The sequence below is a fragment of the Elgaria multicarinata genome, chromosome 12 (genome assembly GCF_023053635.1).
Source record: "Elgaria multicarinata webbii isolate HBS135686 ecotype San Diego chromosome 12, rElgMul1.1.pri, whole genome shotgun sequence".
Lineage (NCBI taxonomy): Eukaryota > Metazoa > Chordata > Lepidosauria > Squamata > Anguidae > Elgaria > Elgaria multicarinata.
This window is the reverse complement of record NC_086182.1, coordinates 20222958-20244165: the sequence shown is the minus strand read 5'-3', so window position 1 is coordinate 20244165 and position 21208 is coordinate 20222958. Positions and strand designations below refer to the sequence as shown.

Genomic DNA, 21208 nt, shown 5'->3' with positions numbered 1-21208 from the left:
ACTAACCGCGGCTGCTTCGGCCTGGAGGTGAACTTGGCCAGACGCTGAGAGGGGGAAACGCCGCCGTCTGGGGGTGCGGTGAGATCAAAGCCATTGTCCAGTCCGCCCCCCGCCCCCCTTTATTGGTTTGGTTTTGTTTGCGCACCGAGGCGATCGCCTGGGCATTGATCGCGGAGGGGGGAAAGACGAGCCGCCGCCTCCTCGTGTCTGGCCGGCTCTTCTTCGCTTCGCAGCCTCCTCTTCCTCCTCTTCCTCTTCCTCCTCCTCCTCGGATACTTCAATCGCTGTCGCGGAAACCGCAGGCGCTGCTGGCTTCGATTAGACGCTCCTTCGACGCCCGCGCCTTCGGACGGCGGTGACAGGCGGTGCTTTCCACTGGCAATTGCCCCCCCCCTCCCTACACACACCCCGGGTCTACTAGCCAGGGGAGCCCTTGACAGCCCGATCCCTTCTCTCAGCCGGGCGACCCCCTTGGTCTCCTCCCAACTCCCCAAATCCTCAATTCTCTGCTTCTCTCAGATGCTTCGGATCCACCCGGGAGTGCCTCTGATCTCCCCTCTTTTGCAACCTTCCTAAATCTCACCCTCTTTTCTCCCTCCAGCAAAGCTGCCTTCTTGACTTCGCCCCCCTCCATTTAGAAGACGTGTGGTTCCCCCTTCCTACAGAGGAGTAATCAACCCCCTCTCCCCAATCCCCTAACACAGCTCCTATACCCCCGCCAGCACAATCCCAGGCCAGACCTCCAGCATCTAGCAGGTGAGAAGAGTACACTGGGAATTATTCTTCCTCTCCCCGGATCCTTCAATACACCGGACCAAGTACCCGTCTGCAGTGATGCGAACCGGCTGCCCCCTGTTGCTGTTCTGCCTGCTGGTGGGGCTTCTGTGCCCCCTTACGCCTCCCCGGGCAGAGGCGCAGTCAGTGTTGACCGACCATGAAATTGAGGAGTTCTTGAAAGGTTTCCTGGGGGAGGTCGATGAAGAGGATGCAGAAGGCCAGGAGGCTGAGAAAGTGGCCTTGGGTGAGGAACTTCCTGGAAGCCAAAGGCGGTTGGACCCTGCGGAAAAGGACAACGCCCCTGTGGAAGTGGAAGAAGGTGAGAGAGCCATCGTGTGTCGGTGTCACAGTCTTGGTGTCAAGGGGGTGCTCTCCTTGGGAAACATAGGAAGCGGTGTCACAGTCTTAGTGTCAAGGAGATCTTATACTTGGGGGGGGGGGGGATAGGAAGCTGCTTTATACCAAACCGATCTAGCCCAGTATTGATTGGCAGCCACTTTCCAAGGCTTCAGGTAGGATTCTTTCCTAGCCCTACCTGGAAATGCTGGTGGGGATTGAACCTAGTACCTCCTATAGGCAAAACATGTGCTCTACCACTGAGCTACTGCTCCTCCCCAACCAGCCATAGTTCAGTGGTAGAGAGCACATGCTCTGCATGCCCAAGGTCCCAGGTTCAATCCCCACCACCTCCAGTTAAAAGGATCAGGTAGCAGGTGACAGAAAAGACGGTTTGCCTGATTCCCTGGAGAGCTGCTGCCAGTCAGAGTAGACATTAAACTAAATGGACGATTGAGTGACATGGCATAAGTCACTTTTATATATGCATATCCTGTAAGGTCCTACCTTAGCATCCTCTTCTGCAAACAGGGCTTACAGGGCATATGCTCTTTCCAGAAATTGCTGGAACATGTCCTGAGCGTTCACATGTTGTCCTGAGGGTTTACTGGTCACTCCTACTTCTATCTCAGAAAGACTCCCACCCTAGGAGGGCTACATAACTGTCATGTAGGTGTAATTGCTAAAGGGATGCACCCGTGAGGTCTTCTAATTCAATGTTTTGGGACTGATATGAGTGGTTAACCCAGAGAGAAACAACTTTCACAGGGGGGGTAGCTGTGCTAGCAGTAGTCCACAGTAAAAAGGAAGAAAGAAGTAAGAAAGAAAGAAGGGAAGAAAGGAAGGGAAACGGCAACAAAAGAGTCTTATAGCATCATAAAAGGCTTATAGATTTATTATGGCATAAGCTCCCACTATAAGAGACCGTTATCTTCAGTTGGCAAGTATACAGGAGCACAAGGGGGGGGGGGAGAGATGGGTTCAGTGACATGCAAAATATGCAGATGTTTTGCATGTGACAATTCTACGTAAAGGGTAAGATAAGCAAAGCGACCATTCGCAGCAGCAGTAATGGGTGATTATGAAATCACCAGTTACTGTTTTTGTGGTCACTTTGCTTTTCTTAAGCTTTACATTTTCCCCATCTATATCCATGTATAGTTGTCAACCGATGATATAACTCCATTCACCTGATGAAAGGGACTCTAGTCCGTGAAAACTTTTGCCACACTAAATCTGCAAGTTCAGTGGATTTTACTCCCGGGTAAGTGAGAATAGGATTGCAGCTTAGTTACGGTAGGGCAGCTTTCTCCAACCTGATGCCTTCCAGGTAGCTTGGAGTGCAACTCCCATCATCCCCATAGTCGAACACGTCTGGAAGGCACCCTGCTGGGGAAGGCTGAAATCGGGCATGAGGATTAAGGTGCCACAAACCAGTACAGGGACTGGTAACCGGTGGCCCTCCCATTTATTTATTATTATTACATTTATATCTCACCTTTTCCCTTCTTGCAAGGAATCCACAGTCTTCCGCCTCCTCTCCATTTTACCCTCACAACAACCCTGGGAGGTAGGTTAGGCTGAGAGTAGCTGACTGGTCCAAAGTCACCCAGTGACCTTCCATGACAAGTGGGGACTAGAACCCAGCTCTCCCAACCCCCAGTCCAGCACTGTAACTACTACACCGCACTATGCCAGCTGTTGGACTGCTATTTCATTATTTATCCTGCCCTTTCTCACAAAGAATCCAGGGCAGCAAACAAACTGTATAAGCCACAATGCACCACCTGGACTGGATCTACACTACTGCTTTATAGCAGTATCAGACCAAGGGACCATCTCATCCAGCATTCTGTTCAAACAGTGGCCAACCGGATGCCCACGGAACACCCATAAGCAAGACATGAGTGCAACAGCACCCTCCCACCCATGTTCCTCAGCAACTGGTCTACATAGGCATACTGGTCCTGATACCAGAGGTAGCATATAACCATTGGGACTAATAGACATAGCCCTCTCCTGCAGGAATTTGCCTAACCGCCTTGGTGGCCATCACGATGTCTTGCGGTAGCGAATGCCATAGTTTACTTCCTTTCATCCCACCAATCAGTTTCATGGGATGACCCCGGGTCCTAGTATTTTGAGAGAGGGAGAAAAATGTCTCCCTATCCACATTGTACACACTGGGCCTAATTTTGTACACCTCTACCCCATGTCCCCCTTTACTCGCCTTTTTTCCAAGCTAAACAATCCCGGCTATTGTAACTTTTCCTCATAGCGGAGTTTCTCCAGCCCGTTGATAATTCTAGGTGTCCCTTTGTGCAACTTGTTATTTTATTTTAAATGCACATGGTGCCCAATGATAATCCAGAAAATCTCAGAAATATGAACTCAAATAGAACCCAAGCCAGGATATGAGTATACAGACACACACATCTGTGTGTGTTTGTGTGTGTGTGTGTGTAGTAATTTACATTCTTTCCTCATTTTTGGACTCAAGGCAGCAAACAGCAGTTTCTCATCCAGTCATTGACCAGAGATAGACCAGCTTAGTTCCAGCAAGACTGCACCATCGTATGCGTTTAGATGATGCCCTGGGCAAAACCCATGTGCATTTTAGCTATGTCTATAGACCGTGTCCCCAATGAGCAAGGCTTCCATGTGTGCAACTGATGCTTGCCAGGTGAGCATTTGGTTCCACATCTATGCCAACCTCCCACTAAATTGGCTTTTGCTGTGCCCTTTGATGCAGGTTATTGCATGCCCTTTGTTGTGTGCAATTAAAAAGTTGAGCACGGGGGGTAGCCCTTTGTTAGACAGGCTGATTGAAGACGTCAAACGGAAGTTAACTAATCCTAAAATACCTTTACTATCCAGGGGGCCTAGCTCAAAGGCAAGCATGTGTTGAGGTGTAAGACGTTCCCGCGTGAAAGCTAGCTCCGTAGCTAGGCGTAACTGTTCCAAATACCAGGATGCGATACCTGTTTATTACATGTTTAGCCCACCTCTCCTTCAAGAAGCTTAAGTTGGCATATGTGATTCGCCCCATCCCTTTATATCCTCACATCAACCTTATGAGGTAGGCTAAACTTTGAGACCAAAGCAAGCATGGCTTTAAATCTCCTCCCAGCCCAGCATTTTTTACTCTACAATAAGTACAGGTGGGCATTGAGGATTGACACCACAGTGAGGCGTAAGGGGCTTTAAAAAATCCCGATTCCCCCTACCCCTGTGTCTGTCCCGGGGGAGGGGAAACAGACAGCTTCTAGACATAGATGTAAAGTAATGTCTGTTTTGGCAAGCCCACAGAATGCGGCAAGCCCAGAAGGCTCAGCATGAGCTGGGGGGCTGCCTATGCGTGGCTCTGCAGTGGCACTGTGTTGTTTATACATCGCAGAAGCCACTGTGGAGCCATCCCCGGGGCTTTCCCCTGAAGCTCAAGAATAAAAAAGTTGGGGACGTACCCCATTTTTCCCCTCTGGAGCAAGGTGACAACAGTGTCTCTGTCATCTGTTGCTGCTCCAGAGTCATGGCGGAGGCATGGCTGGGTAGATGGCGACCCCTGACAAGGGGCAGGGGGCGGGCCGGTGAGCCGAATGGCCACTAGAACACCTCCATGCTTCCTCCAGCAGAGGGAGAAGGAAACGCTTGGTGGGGAAAACGTCACAAGGTTAGGTGGGGGGGAAATGGGGAAGGACGCGTCAATGCGTGGGGGCGATGTGTGGTGAAGTGGCAGAGCATGGGGCGGCAGCGCATGGGGTGGCGGCTCCTCCTCCTCTGATGGATGGATGCAAACCCCATGCTCGCTCCTTGCTGTGGGGTTTGGGGGGGGCTCGCGGTGCCAATTCAGCGTCATCCAGACAGCCCCCAGGTGACATGAGTGAACTGGAAAAAACAGTTCCACTTTTGCAGCAGAAGCATGTGTGTTGTGTTTCTCAAAATGTCCTGCCTTCTTGGGAGACAAAAAACGAGGCCTGCTAAGTAATCCACAAAGCTTTATTCAAGCAATAAACATCTCTTCCCACCTGAAGAGAGTCTAATCTCTAGGAACTTTCCCCTAGGCAAAACTATGCAAACTTAGCGAGACAATTGTCCTTTCAAGAAGAATGGAAAGCCTTTTCCCAAGACACGTTAACTTCAGAGAGACTAGTTCTGAGGCAGCTTCTGACAGGAGCTGTCTTTCTCTCACCTTCTTTTAGCTCTGCCCATTTTAGTCTGCGGCGTACTCTAGGATCGGCTAGCCTCTCGCACCCTCTCCCTCATAAGTTGGCTTCCCACTGCCTGTGTATTATTTGCCCTTGACAAGATAAGCTCTGGAATGGGTTCACTCCCAGCTGGTGACAAGCCCGTGAGAGCTTCCCCCCGCCCCACTGGTACAGACTGGCCTGCGTCTGGCGCCGACTCCTCTACTTCAGAGTCTGATTCTGATTGATCACCTGAAACAACTTCTTTCAACCCAGGGGGAGCAGGCCTAGACATGACACTGTGTGTGTGGCTGGGCATGTATGATCTCTCCACAGACAAGTAACTAGGGACAGTTTTCTGTTAACTTTCACTTATTTCTCTTCCTCCAGTCCATGTTTTTCTTTGCAGCCCAATTGCATAATAAATGGATGGATTTTTGGAAGACGTTTGGTACATGTTGCTCTTCTCTCACGCACGATGTCAAGAACCTCATGATGTTTATTTGAGTTTATATTTTCTTACTGATTGTTGTCAGTGGAAACCTTTTGCATTAGTAGTGCAGAAGGAATGGAGAAGCAGACGGCAGCTCTTCTCAAAGAAAGGGACACATCTCTTGTGTATGCAGAGGCCAAAATAATAATAATAATATGCTACAATTCTGAAATATTTTGGGCAGCAGGAATCTCGAATCTGTTGTTTGAAGAAGCAATGGCGGAACTCAGCAGATGCTGTTTTCTTTCCCCTTTTCATGTTCCCACACACTGCTCACATTTCTTGACACCTGCTGCAGCTGGAGATTGTTTCAAAACAAGTGGAAGCAGCAGGGCCGGCCCTCCCATTACGCAGACTGAGGTGGCTGCCTCAGGCGGCAGATGCTAGATGAGGGGTGATAGCTCTTCAGACTAGCTTGCTGCCCAGGTATTGTTCAAGATGTTGCCAATGTGGAATTAAGATTCAACTGCCAGTTTGGTCAGATTCTATCGGTGGCATAGAGGGGGTGTAGTAGTGGCCAGGTGTCCTACTTTACAAAGGACAGTCCTCTGCTTTGAAAGGCTGGCGGAAGACTATCCTCTCTTTAAAGGGGTCCTCTATTTGAAGGACTGCCCAGTTCAAGTCTGGTTTAAAGTCAAAGAACCACAGGGAAGGGAAGGGAAAGGCCTTGATGTTGAGGTGTCTTTTAAAGAATAGTTCTGATTTCTACATTTGTACTCATGCATGTAAGTTTGCACACACAAATCTTATGCAAATAGGTGTCTTCTTTTGTCTTGTTTTTTGGCAACGCCGAAGTGGCCACCTTAATGTGGGTGCAACCTTGTCCTTCACTTCCTGCAGCAAAATGTCTTGGGTCCATCCCTGGCAAACAGGGGAGGGAAAGGCCTGGTATTCTGCTTCACTGGTGCGGGAGCAGCTTGGTTGTGGCAACAAGGAAAGGAGAAATGGGAAGGAAGTCATTGCTCCCTCTATCTGGACAGCTGTTGCTTTCTCTTTCCACTATGGTCTTGGACTATGGCTCGTAGAGGAAGCTGAGGGTCAGCGGTGGAGTGGGGGATGCGTGCCTGTCTTCCCAGCACTGGGGGAGGAAAGTCACCATAGGGGAGCTCTGCGTGTCCCACACCAGTTTGCTCCTCTCCCAGGGATGAATGACACTCCCAGAGGGAGCTGGGAAAGAATTCTGTTTCTGGCACAAATGCTAGGTTGGTTTGCAGCTCTTTGCCCAGCAGCGGGCACCACAAACCGGAGCTCTGCTGGACTCACTCCCCCACAGACCATGGAAATGGTGCTGCTCAGAACATTGGAATGAGGCTGTGGCTGTCTGTGGGGCGATGAGGTGACACAGCCCTTACTCACTAGTCGTCTCTCAGAGACGGGGCCTCTGACTCACAGAGAGCAAGGCCTACTGCCTCGTATTCCCAAACCTTGCATGCCAAGGCAAAAGAGACCAGAAAGAAACATTTCCAGGAACTTGGTTGTGGGATCCTGAACTAAAAGGAGCCCCAGTGCTGTTTATAGATCCACACATAGCTAGGGTGGCCTTGTCTGAATCTCCTGAAAAGAAGAAATGCATCGCCCAAAAGGGGGGTGCACAAAATTTGCATGTGCTATTTTTTATGGACAGATGCAAATTTAGAAATTATTATAATTTAAATAGAAATACAGGACATGGTGCAGGAAACTGTGACTAGGTGTCTTGTGTGACTTCCCTGTTCAGTATTCTGTGCAGACAAAAAAGCTTTGGGTTCTTAAACTTCAAACTGGAATTAGACAGGACACTCCTTCAAACAGAAGCCATCTTCAAATAGAGGACGGTCTCCTGCCAGCCCTTCAAGCAGAGAACTGTCCTCTGTGAAAGAGGACACATGGGCACCCTACCACGACCAACTCACTGGGCCCATTCAGAAGACACCTTAAACCTTGGCTTTAACATGGTGGTTAAGCCAGAAAGCCAGGCCCTTTTCAGAAGACACCTTAAACGATGGCTTTAACCCATCCAAACATATGAGCAAGAGGAGAGGTACCATGGTTAAAGACGTGGTTTAAGGTGTCTTTTGAACACAGCCTGGCTTTCTGGCTTAACCACCGTAGTTTAAGCCATGGTTTAAGGTGTCTTCTGAACAGGGGCACTGTGGTATTAGATGGATGGGCAGAATGCCAGTTTGAGCTTTTTGTGGAGAGGCCTCCATCCTTTTCCACCACCACTATTGTCCACCGTCGACCACTTGCTTGCCTTTCTCTGTCTTTGCACCACCTCCCAGAGGGAGAGGATGTGATGTGTTTACGTTTGATTGGGGGGCAAGAGACTGACCATATTCCTTTCCCCCTCCCCAGGAGTGCCAGAAAAGGTGAGGGAGAAGCCCAAGAAAGGGAAAAAGGAGAAACCACCCAAACCCACCAAGAAGCCTAAAGAGCGACCTCCCAAGGCCCCCAAGAAGGAGAAGCCTCCCAAGCCCACGAAAAAGCCAAAGGAGAAACGACCAAAGGCAACAAAGAAGCCGAAGGTGAAACTTCCCAAAGCCACGAAGAAACCATTGGGTGGAAAGAAAACGGAGAGGCCACCTTCCCCCGTCCAACCATATGAGGAAGAGGAGAGGTACCACTTTCCAGAAAGGCCGTTGGACCCACCCCCTGCCAGAGAGGAAGATGGCTATGAGGTGCCTGATACATCCCGATTTCACTCTCCCTACGAGAGGGAAGTTGAGCGATCCAGAGTAAATGAAGAAGGGGGTGAATGTAAGTTCCCGCTCTAGTATCAGTCATATAACAGGGCCTTCTATATGCACACTATACCCATAGTCTTTCCCTGTTACCTTTTCCCACAATTCTCTCGTTCTCACTGCAGTATCTCTTGAGAGAGAACCTGCTGGAGCAAGGAATCCCTATATTAAGTTACTTTAGCATCCCCTTCATCTCTTCTTAGAACCAGATGTTTTGGACTACAGATCCCAGAATTCCTCAGCATTGGGCATACTGGCTGGGACTGATGGTAGTTGATGTCCAGAACATCTGGAAGGCACCAGGCTGGGGAAGGTCTAAGATGAAACTGGTCCAGTAAATGACAAGTTTTCTTGGTTTGCTATCAACCCTACACGCACCTTACATTCAGTGCAGCAGGGAGTGGCATCTTGACTGTCTTCTCTCCTTGATCTGATTTATTCAGCTTAACATCTGCATAAAGCCTATGAGTATAAAACTGTGTGGATTTCCTCTTGTGTGTGGATTTCCTCTTGTGTAGGTTCTAAGCCAGGTGTGGGCAACTTGTGGACCTCCAGATGTCTGGGCTACAACTCCCGTCATCCCCAGCCAGTGTAGCCAATCGTTGGGAGTTGCAGGTCAAGGTGCCCACCCCTGGGCTAAGCAGAGGTTAAGCTAACTCCATGGGGATCAGGATCAGGACACTGGGTGCTATCTTGCGGGGAGACATGATAGCACTCTTCAAATACTTAAAAGGTTGTCACACAGAGGAGGGCCAGGATCTCTTCTCAATCCTCCCAAAGTGCAGGACACGGAATAATGGGCTCAAATTACAAGAAGCTAGATTTCGGCTGGACATCAGGAAAAACTTCCTAACTGTTAGAGCAGTACGAAAATGGAACCAATTACCTAGGGAGGTTGTAGGCTCTCCCACATTAGAGGCATTCAAGAGGCAGCTGGGCAACCATCTGTCAGGGATGCTTTAAGGTGGATTCCTTCATTGAGCAGGGGGTTGGACTCGGTGGCCTTATAGGCCCCTTCCAACTCTGCTATTCTATGATTCTACTTACACTTGCCCAAGGACTCATACCTTGAAGATTATGGTAGTTGAGAGTTAGAATTGTGTGACACGCTGCAAATAGTATAAGAGTTGTGACATACATACTTTTTTTAAAAAAGTGTTTTCTATGTGGTAAGGAGATTATTGCTGACATTTTTCAGATCTAAGGGATATAGAGGAATGGTAGCTATGATAAATAGGTTCATCTGGAAGGCAGGTGTATGAGGTCACAGAATGAAGGGCAAAGGAAGGGAAGAGTATATAATTTGGGGGAAGAGCCAGGGATAAAAATTGGGTTGGTGGCAGAGGAAGAGGGGGAAGCTGAAGAGAAGGAGCTGTGAAGGGAAAGGGCAAAAGAGAGAAGCTCAGGGAGAAGAAGTAGCAAAGGAAAAGCAAAGTGCAGATAGACAAACCTGTTACAATATTGCTTGTTAGCTTGATTTTGTTTTAATTACTATTGTTTTAAATTGTATTTAGACCAGTTAATATTGGAAGACTCTCTCCAATGAGCACCAAGCAGCTGAGTCTGGGAGCCACCACCATTTATATTTCCAACAATGCCCTAGAGCAGGGGGGTTAACTATTGGCTCGCAGGCCGTGTCTGCTCCCCTGGTACCTCCAAATTTGCTGCAGTGTGGCAGCAGCAAAACCATTGGTGGTTTCCCACTGAATTTTGTTGGCAAAAGCGACAGTGTCCTGAAAGGACTAGATTTAGCTTTAAAACAAGGTGCATAGCTTTTTTCCAAGTGAAATTTGGCCTTTTTAGGCCAAAATGTGGTGATAATCCAGTGGTTGTTCTGCTGCTACCACTGCTGAAGTTCAGCAGTGCACAGGGTTTGTGCAGTCCCTGGGGGTTCTGGGGGGGATGAAATTGGCCCTCGGAGTCCCCAACGTTGCCTACCCGTGTCCTAGAGCAATGCTATGTTGGGAACGTTGTGAAAAGTTAAAATGGTGGCAGCAAGACCCAGCAGATGTTGGAGTGCTTGAAAATACATTATTTTAGAGGAGACGCCTGGGGTAGGCCTCAGCGATGGAGTTTGCTGGGGTCCTGGTAGCTTCCTGATGATGCTTGTGTGGTGATACTAGGCTGGAGACAAGTAGAGGAGGAGTGAACATGGGTAACAATAATAATAGATTGAAATGGACTTTTTATGACCGGGAGCCTATCTACAATATAATAGATGTTCGGAACATAAGAAGAGCCCTGCTGTATCACACTGAGGGTCCATCTAGTCCAGCAGTCTGTTCACAGAATAGCCAACCTGCTGTCAAGCAGGGACCAACAAAGTAGGGCATGGTGCAACAGCACCTTCCCACCCATGTTCACCAGCCTCAGGTGCACAAAGGCTTACTGCCTCGGATACTGGAGGTAGCACACAACCCTCAGGGCTAGTAGTGTAGTGTAGGCTTGCCCAGGGACTGGATGACTTCTAGCTAACGATGGACACTTTACACCATGGCCATGTGGACGACAAGGGTTCGTAGTTGGGTCATTTGTGGGGTTGGTTGGTTATTCTCTACTCATTGTTATAATGTGTCATTCATTGGGTGTGTTCACTGTCTTTATAAGATAAGAGTGTATTGTTCATATCTGTTAGATGCAAATATACAGATGACACAAAATTGGGTGGGATAGCTAATACCCTGGAAGACAGAAACAAACTTCAAAGTGATCTTGATAGGCTGGAGTGCTGGGCTGAAAACAACAGAATGAAATTTAATAGGGATCAATGCCAAGTTCTACATTTAGGAAATAGAAACCAAATGCACAGTTACAAGATGGGGGATACTTGGCTCAGCAATACTACAAACGAGAAGGATCTTGGAATTGTTGTAGATCACAAGCTGAATATGAGCCAACAGTGTGATATGGCTGCAAGAAAGGCAAATGCTATTTTGGGCTGCATTAACAGAAGTATAGCTTCCAAATCACGTGAGGTACTGGTTCCTCTCTATTCAGCCCTGGTTAGGCCTCATCTAGAGTATTGCATCCAGTTCTGGACTCCACAATTCAAGAAGGACGCAGACAAGCTGGAGCGTGTTCAGAGGAGGGCAACCAGGATGATCAGGGGTCTGGAAACAAAGCCCTATGAAGAGAGACTGAAAGAACTGGGCATGTTTAGCCTGGAGAAGAGAAGATTGAGGGGAGACGTGATACCACTCTTCAAATACTTAAAAGGTTGTCACACAGAGGAGGGCCAGGATCTCTTCTCGATCCTCCCAGAGTGCAGGACACGGAATAACGGGCTCAAGTTAAAGGAAGCCGGATCCCAGCTGGACATCAGGAAAAACTTCCTGATTGTTAGAGCAGTACGGCAATGGAATCAGTTGCCTGGTGAGGTTGTGGGCTCTCCCACACTAGAGGCATTCAAGAGGCAGCTGGACAACCATCTGTCAGGGATGCTTTAGGGTGGATTCCTGCATTGAGCATGGGGTTGGACTCGATGGCCTTAGAGGCCCCTTCCAACTCTGCTATTCTATGATTCTATGATACCTCTCCTTGTCCATAATTTAGAGCAATATGCATGATATATGTTTTTAAGGGGAGCATAGTCCAATTGCTCTCTTCCTCTTTCTTTCTAGATACCCTAAGTCTTTCTTCCGCCAAGTAAGATGCTAAGCGTCATAGATACCTTTCCACTCCTTAAATATTTCTTCCTCCTCCTGCTTCTTGCTTTCTTTATTTTTTTAAATCTTCTTCCATAAGCAAGGCCAGTTTAAGGCACAATATATATATTCAGCCAGTTCTTCTTGTCTTCTCTGTCTCATTTCATCACCCCAATCGCTGGGTCTTTGCTGACTCACCACTGACTCCAGCTGTTTCTTTCTGCAGCTCTGTTCCCAGAGGAGACGACGGAACCACGATGGGATGAGGAACATGATCCAACAAGGCATCATAGTAAGAGCAATCAGGCGTGGGAGGGGGTGGTGGTGTGTGGTTATGGGCTTGACAACCATTGTGAGGAGGAGCATAAAAGCCTGGGGAAGGGTACAGCAATGCGTGTTGTGTACAATTGATCATGGCAGCGCATGCGCATAGGTCAGGCAGCCACATGAAACAGGATAATTCCGATGGGGAGTAGAAGGAATGAACCTTCGCTAAACATGACACAGAGCAGAATATGAGTGAGTTAGAGAATGCTGTGTGGACAGAAGGGGTGGTGCTGTCTACCATTACCCTTGCCAAATTTCTTTAATTTTATTTTTCCTAGCTGACCTCTATGAACCCCCAACAGAGCCACAGGAGCCTGGAAAAAGAGATGGAAGCCATGAAAGCCAGCCAGGTAAGCAGAAGCTCATGTCTAGGGCTGGCTATTTGCCCAGATCTCTTGTTATGTTTAAATTACAGCCCACTTGAGACTAACAGGGGCCTCCCATGTTGAACAAAATTCTCAGGGTGTCTGATCCATAAACTACAAATAGACAAGCATGCACGTATATTCCTGAATCATGCAATGTGGTTGCTCCATAGTATGTCAGCCACCCCAAAGCTCTTCTGACCCATGAAATCATCTGGAATAGATATTATTTCATTCCTAATGATGGGTAGATCGCCACAACTTGAAATTTTCCTACAGAGGGGGATGTGACTGCTGCCTCTTGACAGCCAGTGTACTATATTCAGAAGACTTAAAAAGAATTCTCTGCCTAGTCCAGGCCTATTCGCTACACCAGGGGGTGTCAAAAATCAGGCCCGTGTCCTAAATATAGCCTACTTGGGGTCCCAATTCACCCCCCCCGGGTTTCCCCAAATGATCATGTCTTCTTCCTCTGCCCCCATCCATTTTCCCTGACTGCCGTTTTCCCGGCTTTTGCACATTTATCCCCATTCTAAATGGTTGAAATGCCTCTCCGAAGACTTAGTTACTGGCAGCAAGAGCTTTAAGCTAAAATGGGCTGGGATTTTTGGCCCCACCCACCACTGCAACACGGTCTCTGACAGCTTTTCTGCAATGGATTCGCCGCCCGGGCTGAAAGAGTTCGGACACCCTTGCATTACACACACTGAAATTCAATGCACAGAGCAAAAATGGCTCTCACAGTTCTGTTGATGCCAGCAACCCATTGGGCTACTGTCAGGTGTGGCGTGAGAGCCAAGGAGTCACAATGCTGTTACTGCCCAGGTGACATTGTGGCCTCGGATGGAAGTTTTTTAGTCCTTTTAGTTCAGGAGAAGCTTATGGCTAGTCTAGGTGGTCGAGGTCTCTCTAGAGTTCAAGAATACTTCTGCGCCTAAGGAACAGCTCAACCGCTATCCTGGTGGCTCTTTTAGGGATGTCAGAGAAATCCATTTTGTGTGGTGGAGTTTGATGGGTTTTCCTAGGCTCACCCCCGCTGGACTCCATTTTGGTTCCCACTGTGGTGTCTGACTGCAGCGAGTTCAGCCATTTCTCAGATTTTCTGGGAATCTTGCCCTTTTGGGGAAAGTTCTGCAGTTTGCGCATATTTCTGAGCAATTTGTGCAAATTACGTTCGCACAAATTGTGCGAATTTATGGCCGAATTTCCACAATTTGGGCAAATGTGGCTGTAATTTGCACACATTCAGCGGTAATTTGCACAGATTGCAGAACCCTCCCCCCAGAAGGTGCAAAAAATGTTCCCCGAGTTCTGGAAACAGCCACTGCCCAGCCGAGAGACACAAAGTGAATCATACATGTCACAGAACTCCATCAAGCCAAAAAAAAAAAAAAAAGAGCTGGATTATCCAGTGACAGACTTCCCTACTCACCACACAGGGGAGCCACACACAGATCTGTGGGTTTAAGCCCCACTGACTTCTAATAGCTTACTCAGCATAAGGTTCCTTGATGGCAGAGGTCTGGGATTCTTAGAAGGGGCTCATCACAGGCTTTCTTGGGCTGTTGCATACAGCTTAGATCAGGGGTGGGAAACTTATGGCCCTCCAGATGTTGTTGGACTGCAGCTAGCCAGCATAGCCAATAGTGAGAGATGTCGGGAGTTGTAGTCCAACAACATCTGGATGGATACACATCCCCCATCCCTGGCTTAGGTGAATCAAATCTATTCAATATCAGTCCTGTGTCTGCCTTTCCCAAGAACCTGGTACCCTCTAGATGAGTACAACTCCCATCCTGAGGCCACCAGTGAGGGAGGAAGCAGCAGCCAGGCACCTCTCCACCATGCCTGGGTCCAGCTCCAGCTGAGAGCCCCCTCCCTCCTGCTACCAACTGCCTCTGCAGAGGCCACCAGTGAGGGAGGAAGCAGCAGCCAGGCACCTCTCCACCGTGCCTGGGTCCAGCTCCAGCTGAGAGCCTCCTCCCTCCTGCTGTCAACTGTAACTGCTGAACTTTCCAACTAAGATTGTAGTGCTTGAGTTTGCTTTCCTTTTCCCCCTCCTCCTCCTCCCTCCCAATCCCCTTTCCTTTTGTGTCATGTCTTTTAGATTGTAAGCCTGTGGGCAGGGACTGTCAAGAAATACTTTTGTAAGCCGCTGTGAGAGCCTTTTTTGGCTGAATGGCGGCATAAAAATCCTTAAATAAATAAATAAAATAAATATCCTTCCAGCTAGCTGGGGATAATGGGCATTGTACTCTATCCTGAGGTCCCTGGTTTCGGGAAGGCTGCCTTATGTACTGGACAGCTTCCAGACTCAGGAAGTGGTTGTGTGTTTTCTCTTTCTCTAGAGTCCCCTGGAGAGCAAGAACCGCCCACGCTGGATTACAATGAGCAGATTGAGCGTGAGGACTACGAGGACTGTACGTTGCTGCTTCTGCTGACTTGACCTACCTACATGTAGTAGCAGTTGCTCTGTTCTGGGCGGAGAAGCAGCAAAGGTCCATGGCTCCAGGACAGCTAGTTCTTTGTCATCCCATTTCCATGGCTGTGAAATGAGTCTGATGCCACATTTCCCACCATGTCCTTTGTGGCAGGGGATGTTACCTCTGCCAAACTCAGAGACGAGTGCTGAATGAACCCCGTGATTCTCTGTAAGGGTAGGACTTGGCACACGGCTAAGAATTTCACACTCTAGCAACCACAGCTTCTGGTGTAAACAATACTGAGCTAGGGAGTTCAATGGTAGCTACTGAACTAGGCAAATCAAGGGAATGTCCTGCTTCACTTGGGATCTCCTCTGCTAGGTGCCACCTAGATTTCAGAATTCACTCAATTAATCTCTGAGAATTGAGGGTGGCAAGTGAGCCTTCTGCATGTCATTGCCCATCACCTCTAGGGCAGGAGGACGTACCTTGGATCTGCAAGCATCTTGGGCAACTCCTGTTTGTGGATAATGAATCGCTGGAGGCTGCCACTGTACTGTTGCAAACAGCTGCTGCTGTGAACTGGGAGGAATTGGCTTTGATTCATTTTGTAGGACAATCCCTTTCTCCAATGTTATGCATCCGCGTCTTGCATGTTTTGCCCTTTTCTGTGCTTTTCACCTCTGTCTCAGCCACATGGGGCAAGCAACTGTTTATATTCCCCTTTCCTGCACCATTGTCCTCAGTCCAGGAAAACTGTAGGAAGTATTGGATTAACCGGCGCCTGCCAAGGATGGCCAGTGGTGCACTTGCTTTTGAGCAGAGCTCCTGAAAGGGCAAAAGAACTACAGTGTATGTGCTTTTCAGGCCATGCATTGCAAGCACATAGGCTTTGAGTATTACATATGGTCCATTTCCTGCTCTCAGTCCAGAAGGAGATTGGGTAGACTTGTAGTCTTTCTTTGGAAAGCCTTTTTCTTTTATTGACCGACTCTTCCCATGCAGATTTCATGCTCCTCACTCAGCATTTCTGCTTGGAAATCTACCATGGTGATAGGATCTTTCCCTTGTAGGTCAAGTGGGATTAAAATTCCCTTGGATGATTTCTCCTGGAAAAGGGAGAATACACCACCATAGCTCAACGAAAGTTGTGCTTTCGTTGAGAAAAGTAGTTATTTACTGACCACAGCATGGACCCTTAGAGTTCTCCGATGCGGTTGAAGGCCACCGCTGCGAAACGCTCAGCGCGTGTTTAAAGTGTTGCAGGAATGCCTGATACAACCATGACAAGGCTGGGTTGCCTTGATCTGCCTCAGATTTGTGCAAAAATTCGCCAGAGGAAACAGCTCAGCAGCCCAGACGGATCCCCTCCGCTAAGCCTACCCCTCATTTCCCCTGCACGTGCTCCGGCTCTTTTTTGGCCCCCGCAAGTGGAAAATGCCCGGCGCTCTTCTGAATAATGCTTGACAGATGGGGAGGGAGTTTGCCAAAGCAAACAAAGCTGCCCTGCATTAAGACCCCAACCTCAACCTCTCCTCCTTGGCTGGGTGGTCATTTTCTCTTGTTCGCCTCTTATGCGCACGGGTTACACTGGTTGCCAAGTCGGGGAGCTGCAGAGCTTCCAACCATCTATTTCTGCCCCCAGAATCTAGACAATCGGGACTTTATATTCTCTCACCTCAAGTCCTTCGAAGTTTTGTTGTTGTTGGATTTTATTTTATTCTGTTTCCACATTCCCCCTCCTTCCCAACATTGTCTGGGCAAAGCCAGTCCTAATATTGCTACAGGAGAATTGGGAGGGAGGGGAGCAGGTTAAAAAGGCAGCAATCACATGCCCAGATCCCGCTGGGGTTGTGCCAGGATCCAGAATGGAATCCCTATAGCTGAAAGGGATGCATTAGAACTAGGGGTATGCTCCGCTCTGTTACGGATCCCCGGATCCGAAGCAGAGCGGGCTGATCCGGACCTCCAAAGCCTGGTCCCGGAGCAGACTGGGGGAGGTCTGGATCATCCCGAAGTGGTTCGGAACGGTCTGAAGCGATTTGGACCATTCCAAAGCTTCAGGGCCAGGTAAGTGGGGAGGGAAGCTTACCTGGATCCCCTGTCTGCCGCGGCCTGTGCGGCGACAATGGTAGAGCCAGGTAAGTGGGAGAAGGGGGGCTTACCTGGTTCCACTGCGGTCCGGGCAGTGGTTTCAACTGCAGCCCAGGCCTAAGGCTGGAAACAGGCCGTGGCCTGTTTCCCGCCTTAGGCCTGGGCTGCAATTGAAGCTGCCACCTGGACCACGGTGGCGATGGAACCAGGTAAGTGTGGAAAGGGGGAAGGGGGCTTACTTGGCTCCACAGTCCGCCACCGCTGCGGTCCATGTGGCGGCGGATGGCAGAGCCTGGTAATGGGGGGGAGGGGCTTATTTGACCCCCAATTTGTCCCCCCTTCCCCACTTACCTGCCTCTGCCACCCGCCGCGGAGGCAAGTAAGTGGGGAAGGGGGGCAAAGTGTGCGCCAAATATCGATCTGGACTTCCGAATCTCGCTCCGGATCTGGTTCCAGAGCAGATTGGAGGAGGTCCAGATCGACCCAAACTGGTTCGGGCCCGATCCAGAAGGTCCGGATCAGGATCCGAAGCAGTTCGGGTAGGGGGTGCACAACCCTAATTAGAACAGCCACCTCCAGATAGGCACCTTCTAGGTGTGTTTGACTACAACTCCCATCATCTCCAGTCATCCTTTCCTCTCAAAGTCTCCTAACCATCCTTGTGGAGAGGGGAGGGCATTTTTATCAGGATCTAAGTTGAGGTCCTGATGGACATCGGGTGCCCTTGTACCTAGTATTCACTTAAAAAAATGATCACAGGTCAAGTTTCAAATTTCCAATCAAAGTAACATAAAAATTGGCCCTAGGTCTCTTGCAGCAAAAAAAGCCATGAAGTCTTGTAGCACCTTACAAATGGATGACGGCCTAAGCTTCCATGGATTTGACTCCTTTTCATCAGATGCAACTGGTATCTCACCAATTGGAGAAAGACCCTTCTAAGATGAAATGCATTCAGGGTGACCCAGAGCAAGAGACCCACCCCTTCCTCCGGTCTCCCTGTGCACACCCAGGACTTCCCTCCTGAGTGACAAAATCCTCTTTCTTCCCCCCACAGTCGAATACATGAGACGCCAAAAGAAACCCGGCAAACCACCAAGCAGAAGGAAACCTGAGAGACCCGTGTTGGAGACAGAGAAGAAGCCAAGTATGCAGCTGGTTTCCTTTGGCTCAATTGCACTCTGCCAGGCTTTGGAAAGCAGAGGGGAGACCAGGGGGAGGAGGAAAAGAAATCAAAAACATCCCAAGATAGTCTTTGGTTAGAAGGTGGCTAAATGATCCAAAGCTCCAGGCAGGGGAATCCCTTTCTCTTGTGTGTGCTGGAGGTGTGCCTCCTGCCATTTATGGTGCTTAGATATCCACATCTTCTCAGGCTTTTACGTATTTAGATAGCCAGGTCTTCCAAAGTTGGGGTTTAGATAGCCATGGCGGTGTCTATACTATGCCGCCTTGGAAGGACGTCTGCTCCAAAGCACAAGTGATTCGGAAGGTGCAGATGATTAGGGCTGTCTCGAGTGCCCAACTGGGTCTGGGGGTCTGGTGAACCCCCCTGCATCCAGTCCCACCCCCAGACCCAGTTGGGTGCTCCTGGTATGAGCATGGACCCCGTTCGAGCACCCACTCAGCCCGTAGAGTGCCTGGCAGCTGCCTGCCCCTTTGCCCTGGAATTGCGCACTACCCCCACTGCGTCAATGGCTGGCATAAAGGTTCCATTTATGCAAGGTTAAAGGCGCGAACGGATGCCATTGATGCAGGGGGTAAATGCACAATTTCAGCACAAAGGGGCAGGTGGCTGCCAAGCCCTGGACATGTGTCCCAAAGTCCTGATGGCACCACAACTTTGGGCAGCTGTGCTGCATCGCAGCCTTCAGGATCTTAGTAGCGTTTCTCTTTTGGTCAACAGGGAAGCCTGAGGTGCCGCCCACCCCACCCTTTGAGAGCCATTATGAAGAAGGGTTAGAGCTTCCAGATTATGGGGATGGTAAGTGCTATCTCACGCCTTTCTCCTGAAAAGACCATCAAAGGAAGAACCTGCTTGGGAAGGCCGCTTGCTGCTTAGCCTATCTGTTCTTCAAGCTCTCACCGCTTCCGTGAACTGCTTTCACCAGTTGAAGTTGTGCTCACTCCTGAACCATTGCTAAAGCTCCAAAGGAAGCAAGTCGCTTAGATTAGGGGTGCAGAACTACAAGCACAGGGATCAAATCTGGCCCACCTGGGGTTCCAATCCAGCTTTCTGGGGTTCTCTGGACAGCCATACCCTTTCCTTTGACCACTGATCATTTGACCGTTTCCCCTCCATTTCTAAAAGGTTGAAGTAAACTTAGTTACTGGCATTAAGAGCTTTAAGCTCACCTATGTTGCTATTTTTTGTATTTTGTGCTCCACCCTCTTTTCCTTTCAGTTCCACCCACTTTTGGAATGTGGCCCCCGAGAGCTTCTTTGAGATGGAATCTGGCCCTCAGATTGAAAGAGGTTCAACACCCCTGGCTTAGATCAAACAAGGAAGGCTCCAAGAAATGGCTTCTCCAAAAAAAATTGAACAGTACAGGGTTGTCCCTAGTAGATTGTTCTATTTCTCCAAGAAGACTAGGTCCAAATGGAGATTTCACCCCCTGACTCTCCCCCACACCAATACAACAGGTCAAAGGTTGAGTTTCTTCCAGACTAGAAAACCCATGGTGCTTCTGCTTTGCATGACCATCCTTCTATCAGCCAGATTCTTAGGTTAAGTGTGGGTTGTTTAACCCACCAATAACCTATAGTATCTGGGTTTGCACATCATGAAACAACCTCTGATTGGGCCGACTGGAGGTTGATTATGCAAAGCGGAGGCAGCATGCGCGGCAGCAAATCATGGATTAATTCATCCACAATTTGCTGCCGTTATGTGCGAACAGCCCCTAGAGGTACATCTGGCCTTCAAGGTATCCGCTTTAGGTACCTTGAAATTGTAGTCACATTGAATATTTTCAGTATTTTTAAATTTTTTTCAGAGTGGGCACAATGAATGCAATTAAATGTCTTTGTTATGTAACAAGCAACCACTGGGAGATCTGAACAACCTTGGGATTGTGGGGAAGGGAAACTGAACTCCATTTTATCCTGCTGTGGCCTCTCCAGAACCGCTATTTGCTGTTTAAGGGAAGACCCTGCGAGCATCCATGGAGGTTTCCTTTGAAATGCAAACAGCATCTTCAGAGACTGATTTTTGCTGGGGCCATTGCAAGGAGTGAGAGAGTTCAATTTCCCCTCCCTGGGTTCCTAAGGTTACTCGTACTCCACCCACCAGGGATGCTATTTAGATAACAAAAAAAGTGCAGTTGAATTGTATTCATACAACTAAGGTCATGTGTCATTTGGCCATGAAACTGAATGGATGGTTTTGGTAAAAGCCTCTGGCTAGGGTGACCATGTGGAAAGGAGGACAGGGCTCCTGTATCTTTAACAGTTGTGTAGAAAAGGGAATTTCAGGAGCAGTCATTTGTATGCATGCAGCACCTGGTGAAATTCCCTCTTCATCACAATTAAAGCTGCAGGAGCCCTGCCCTCTTGATCAGATACAAAAGAGGACAGGGCTCCTGCAGCTTGAACTGTTGTGATGAAGAGGGAATTTCACCAGGTGCTACATGCATCAAATAACACCTGCTGAAATTCCCTTTTCTATACAACTGTTAAAGATACAGGAGCCCTGTCCTCTTTTCCATACGGTCACCCTACCTCTGGTAAACTTAGCTCGCAGGACTATAGTGAGGATAGATAAACAAGAAAACTATTGTAAAGTGCTTTGCATATTTATTTGTTTCCTGATTTTCTTCTGCGAAATGCAAGGCAGCATACCCGGGGTTCCA

The 21208-nt window shown here is 48.8% G+C and overlaps 1 protein-coding gene across 1 annotated transcript in view; it reads left to right on the top strand.

Annotated features, from left to right (window-relative positions):
* The first annotated feature begins 201 nt into the window (after positions 1 to 201).
* AEBP1 (AE binding protein 1) overlaps positions 202 to 21208 on the top strand; it is a 43779-nt gene continuing 22772 nt past the window's right edge. The window contains exons 1-7 of the mRNA XM_063139228.1: positions 202 to 1096; positions 8125 to 8526; positions 12381 to 12446; positions 12760 to 12831; positions 15195 to 15266; positions 18418 to 18507; positions 19264 to 19341. Coding sequence (XP_062995298.1) covers positions 835 to 1096; positions 8125 to 8526; positions 12381 to 12446; positions 12760 to 12831; positions 15195 to 15266; positions 18418 to 18507; positions 19264 to 19341 — 1042 coding nt within the window. The 5' untranslated portion in view covers positions 202 to 834. The remainder of the gene's footprint in view (positions 1097 to 8124; positions 8527 to 12380; positions 12447 to 12759; positions 12832 to 15194; positions 15267 to 18417; positions 18508 to 19263; positions 19342 to 21208) is intronic.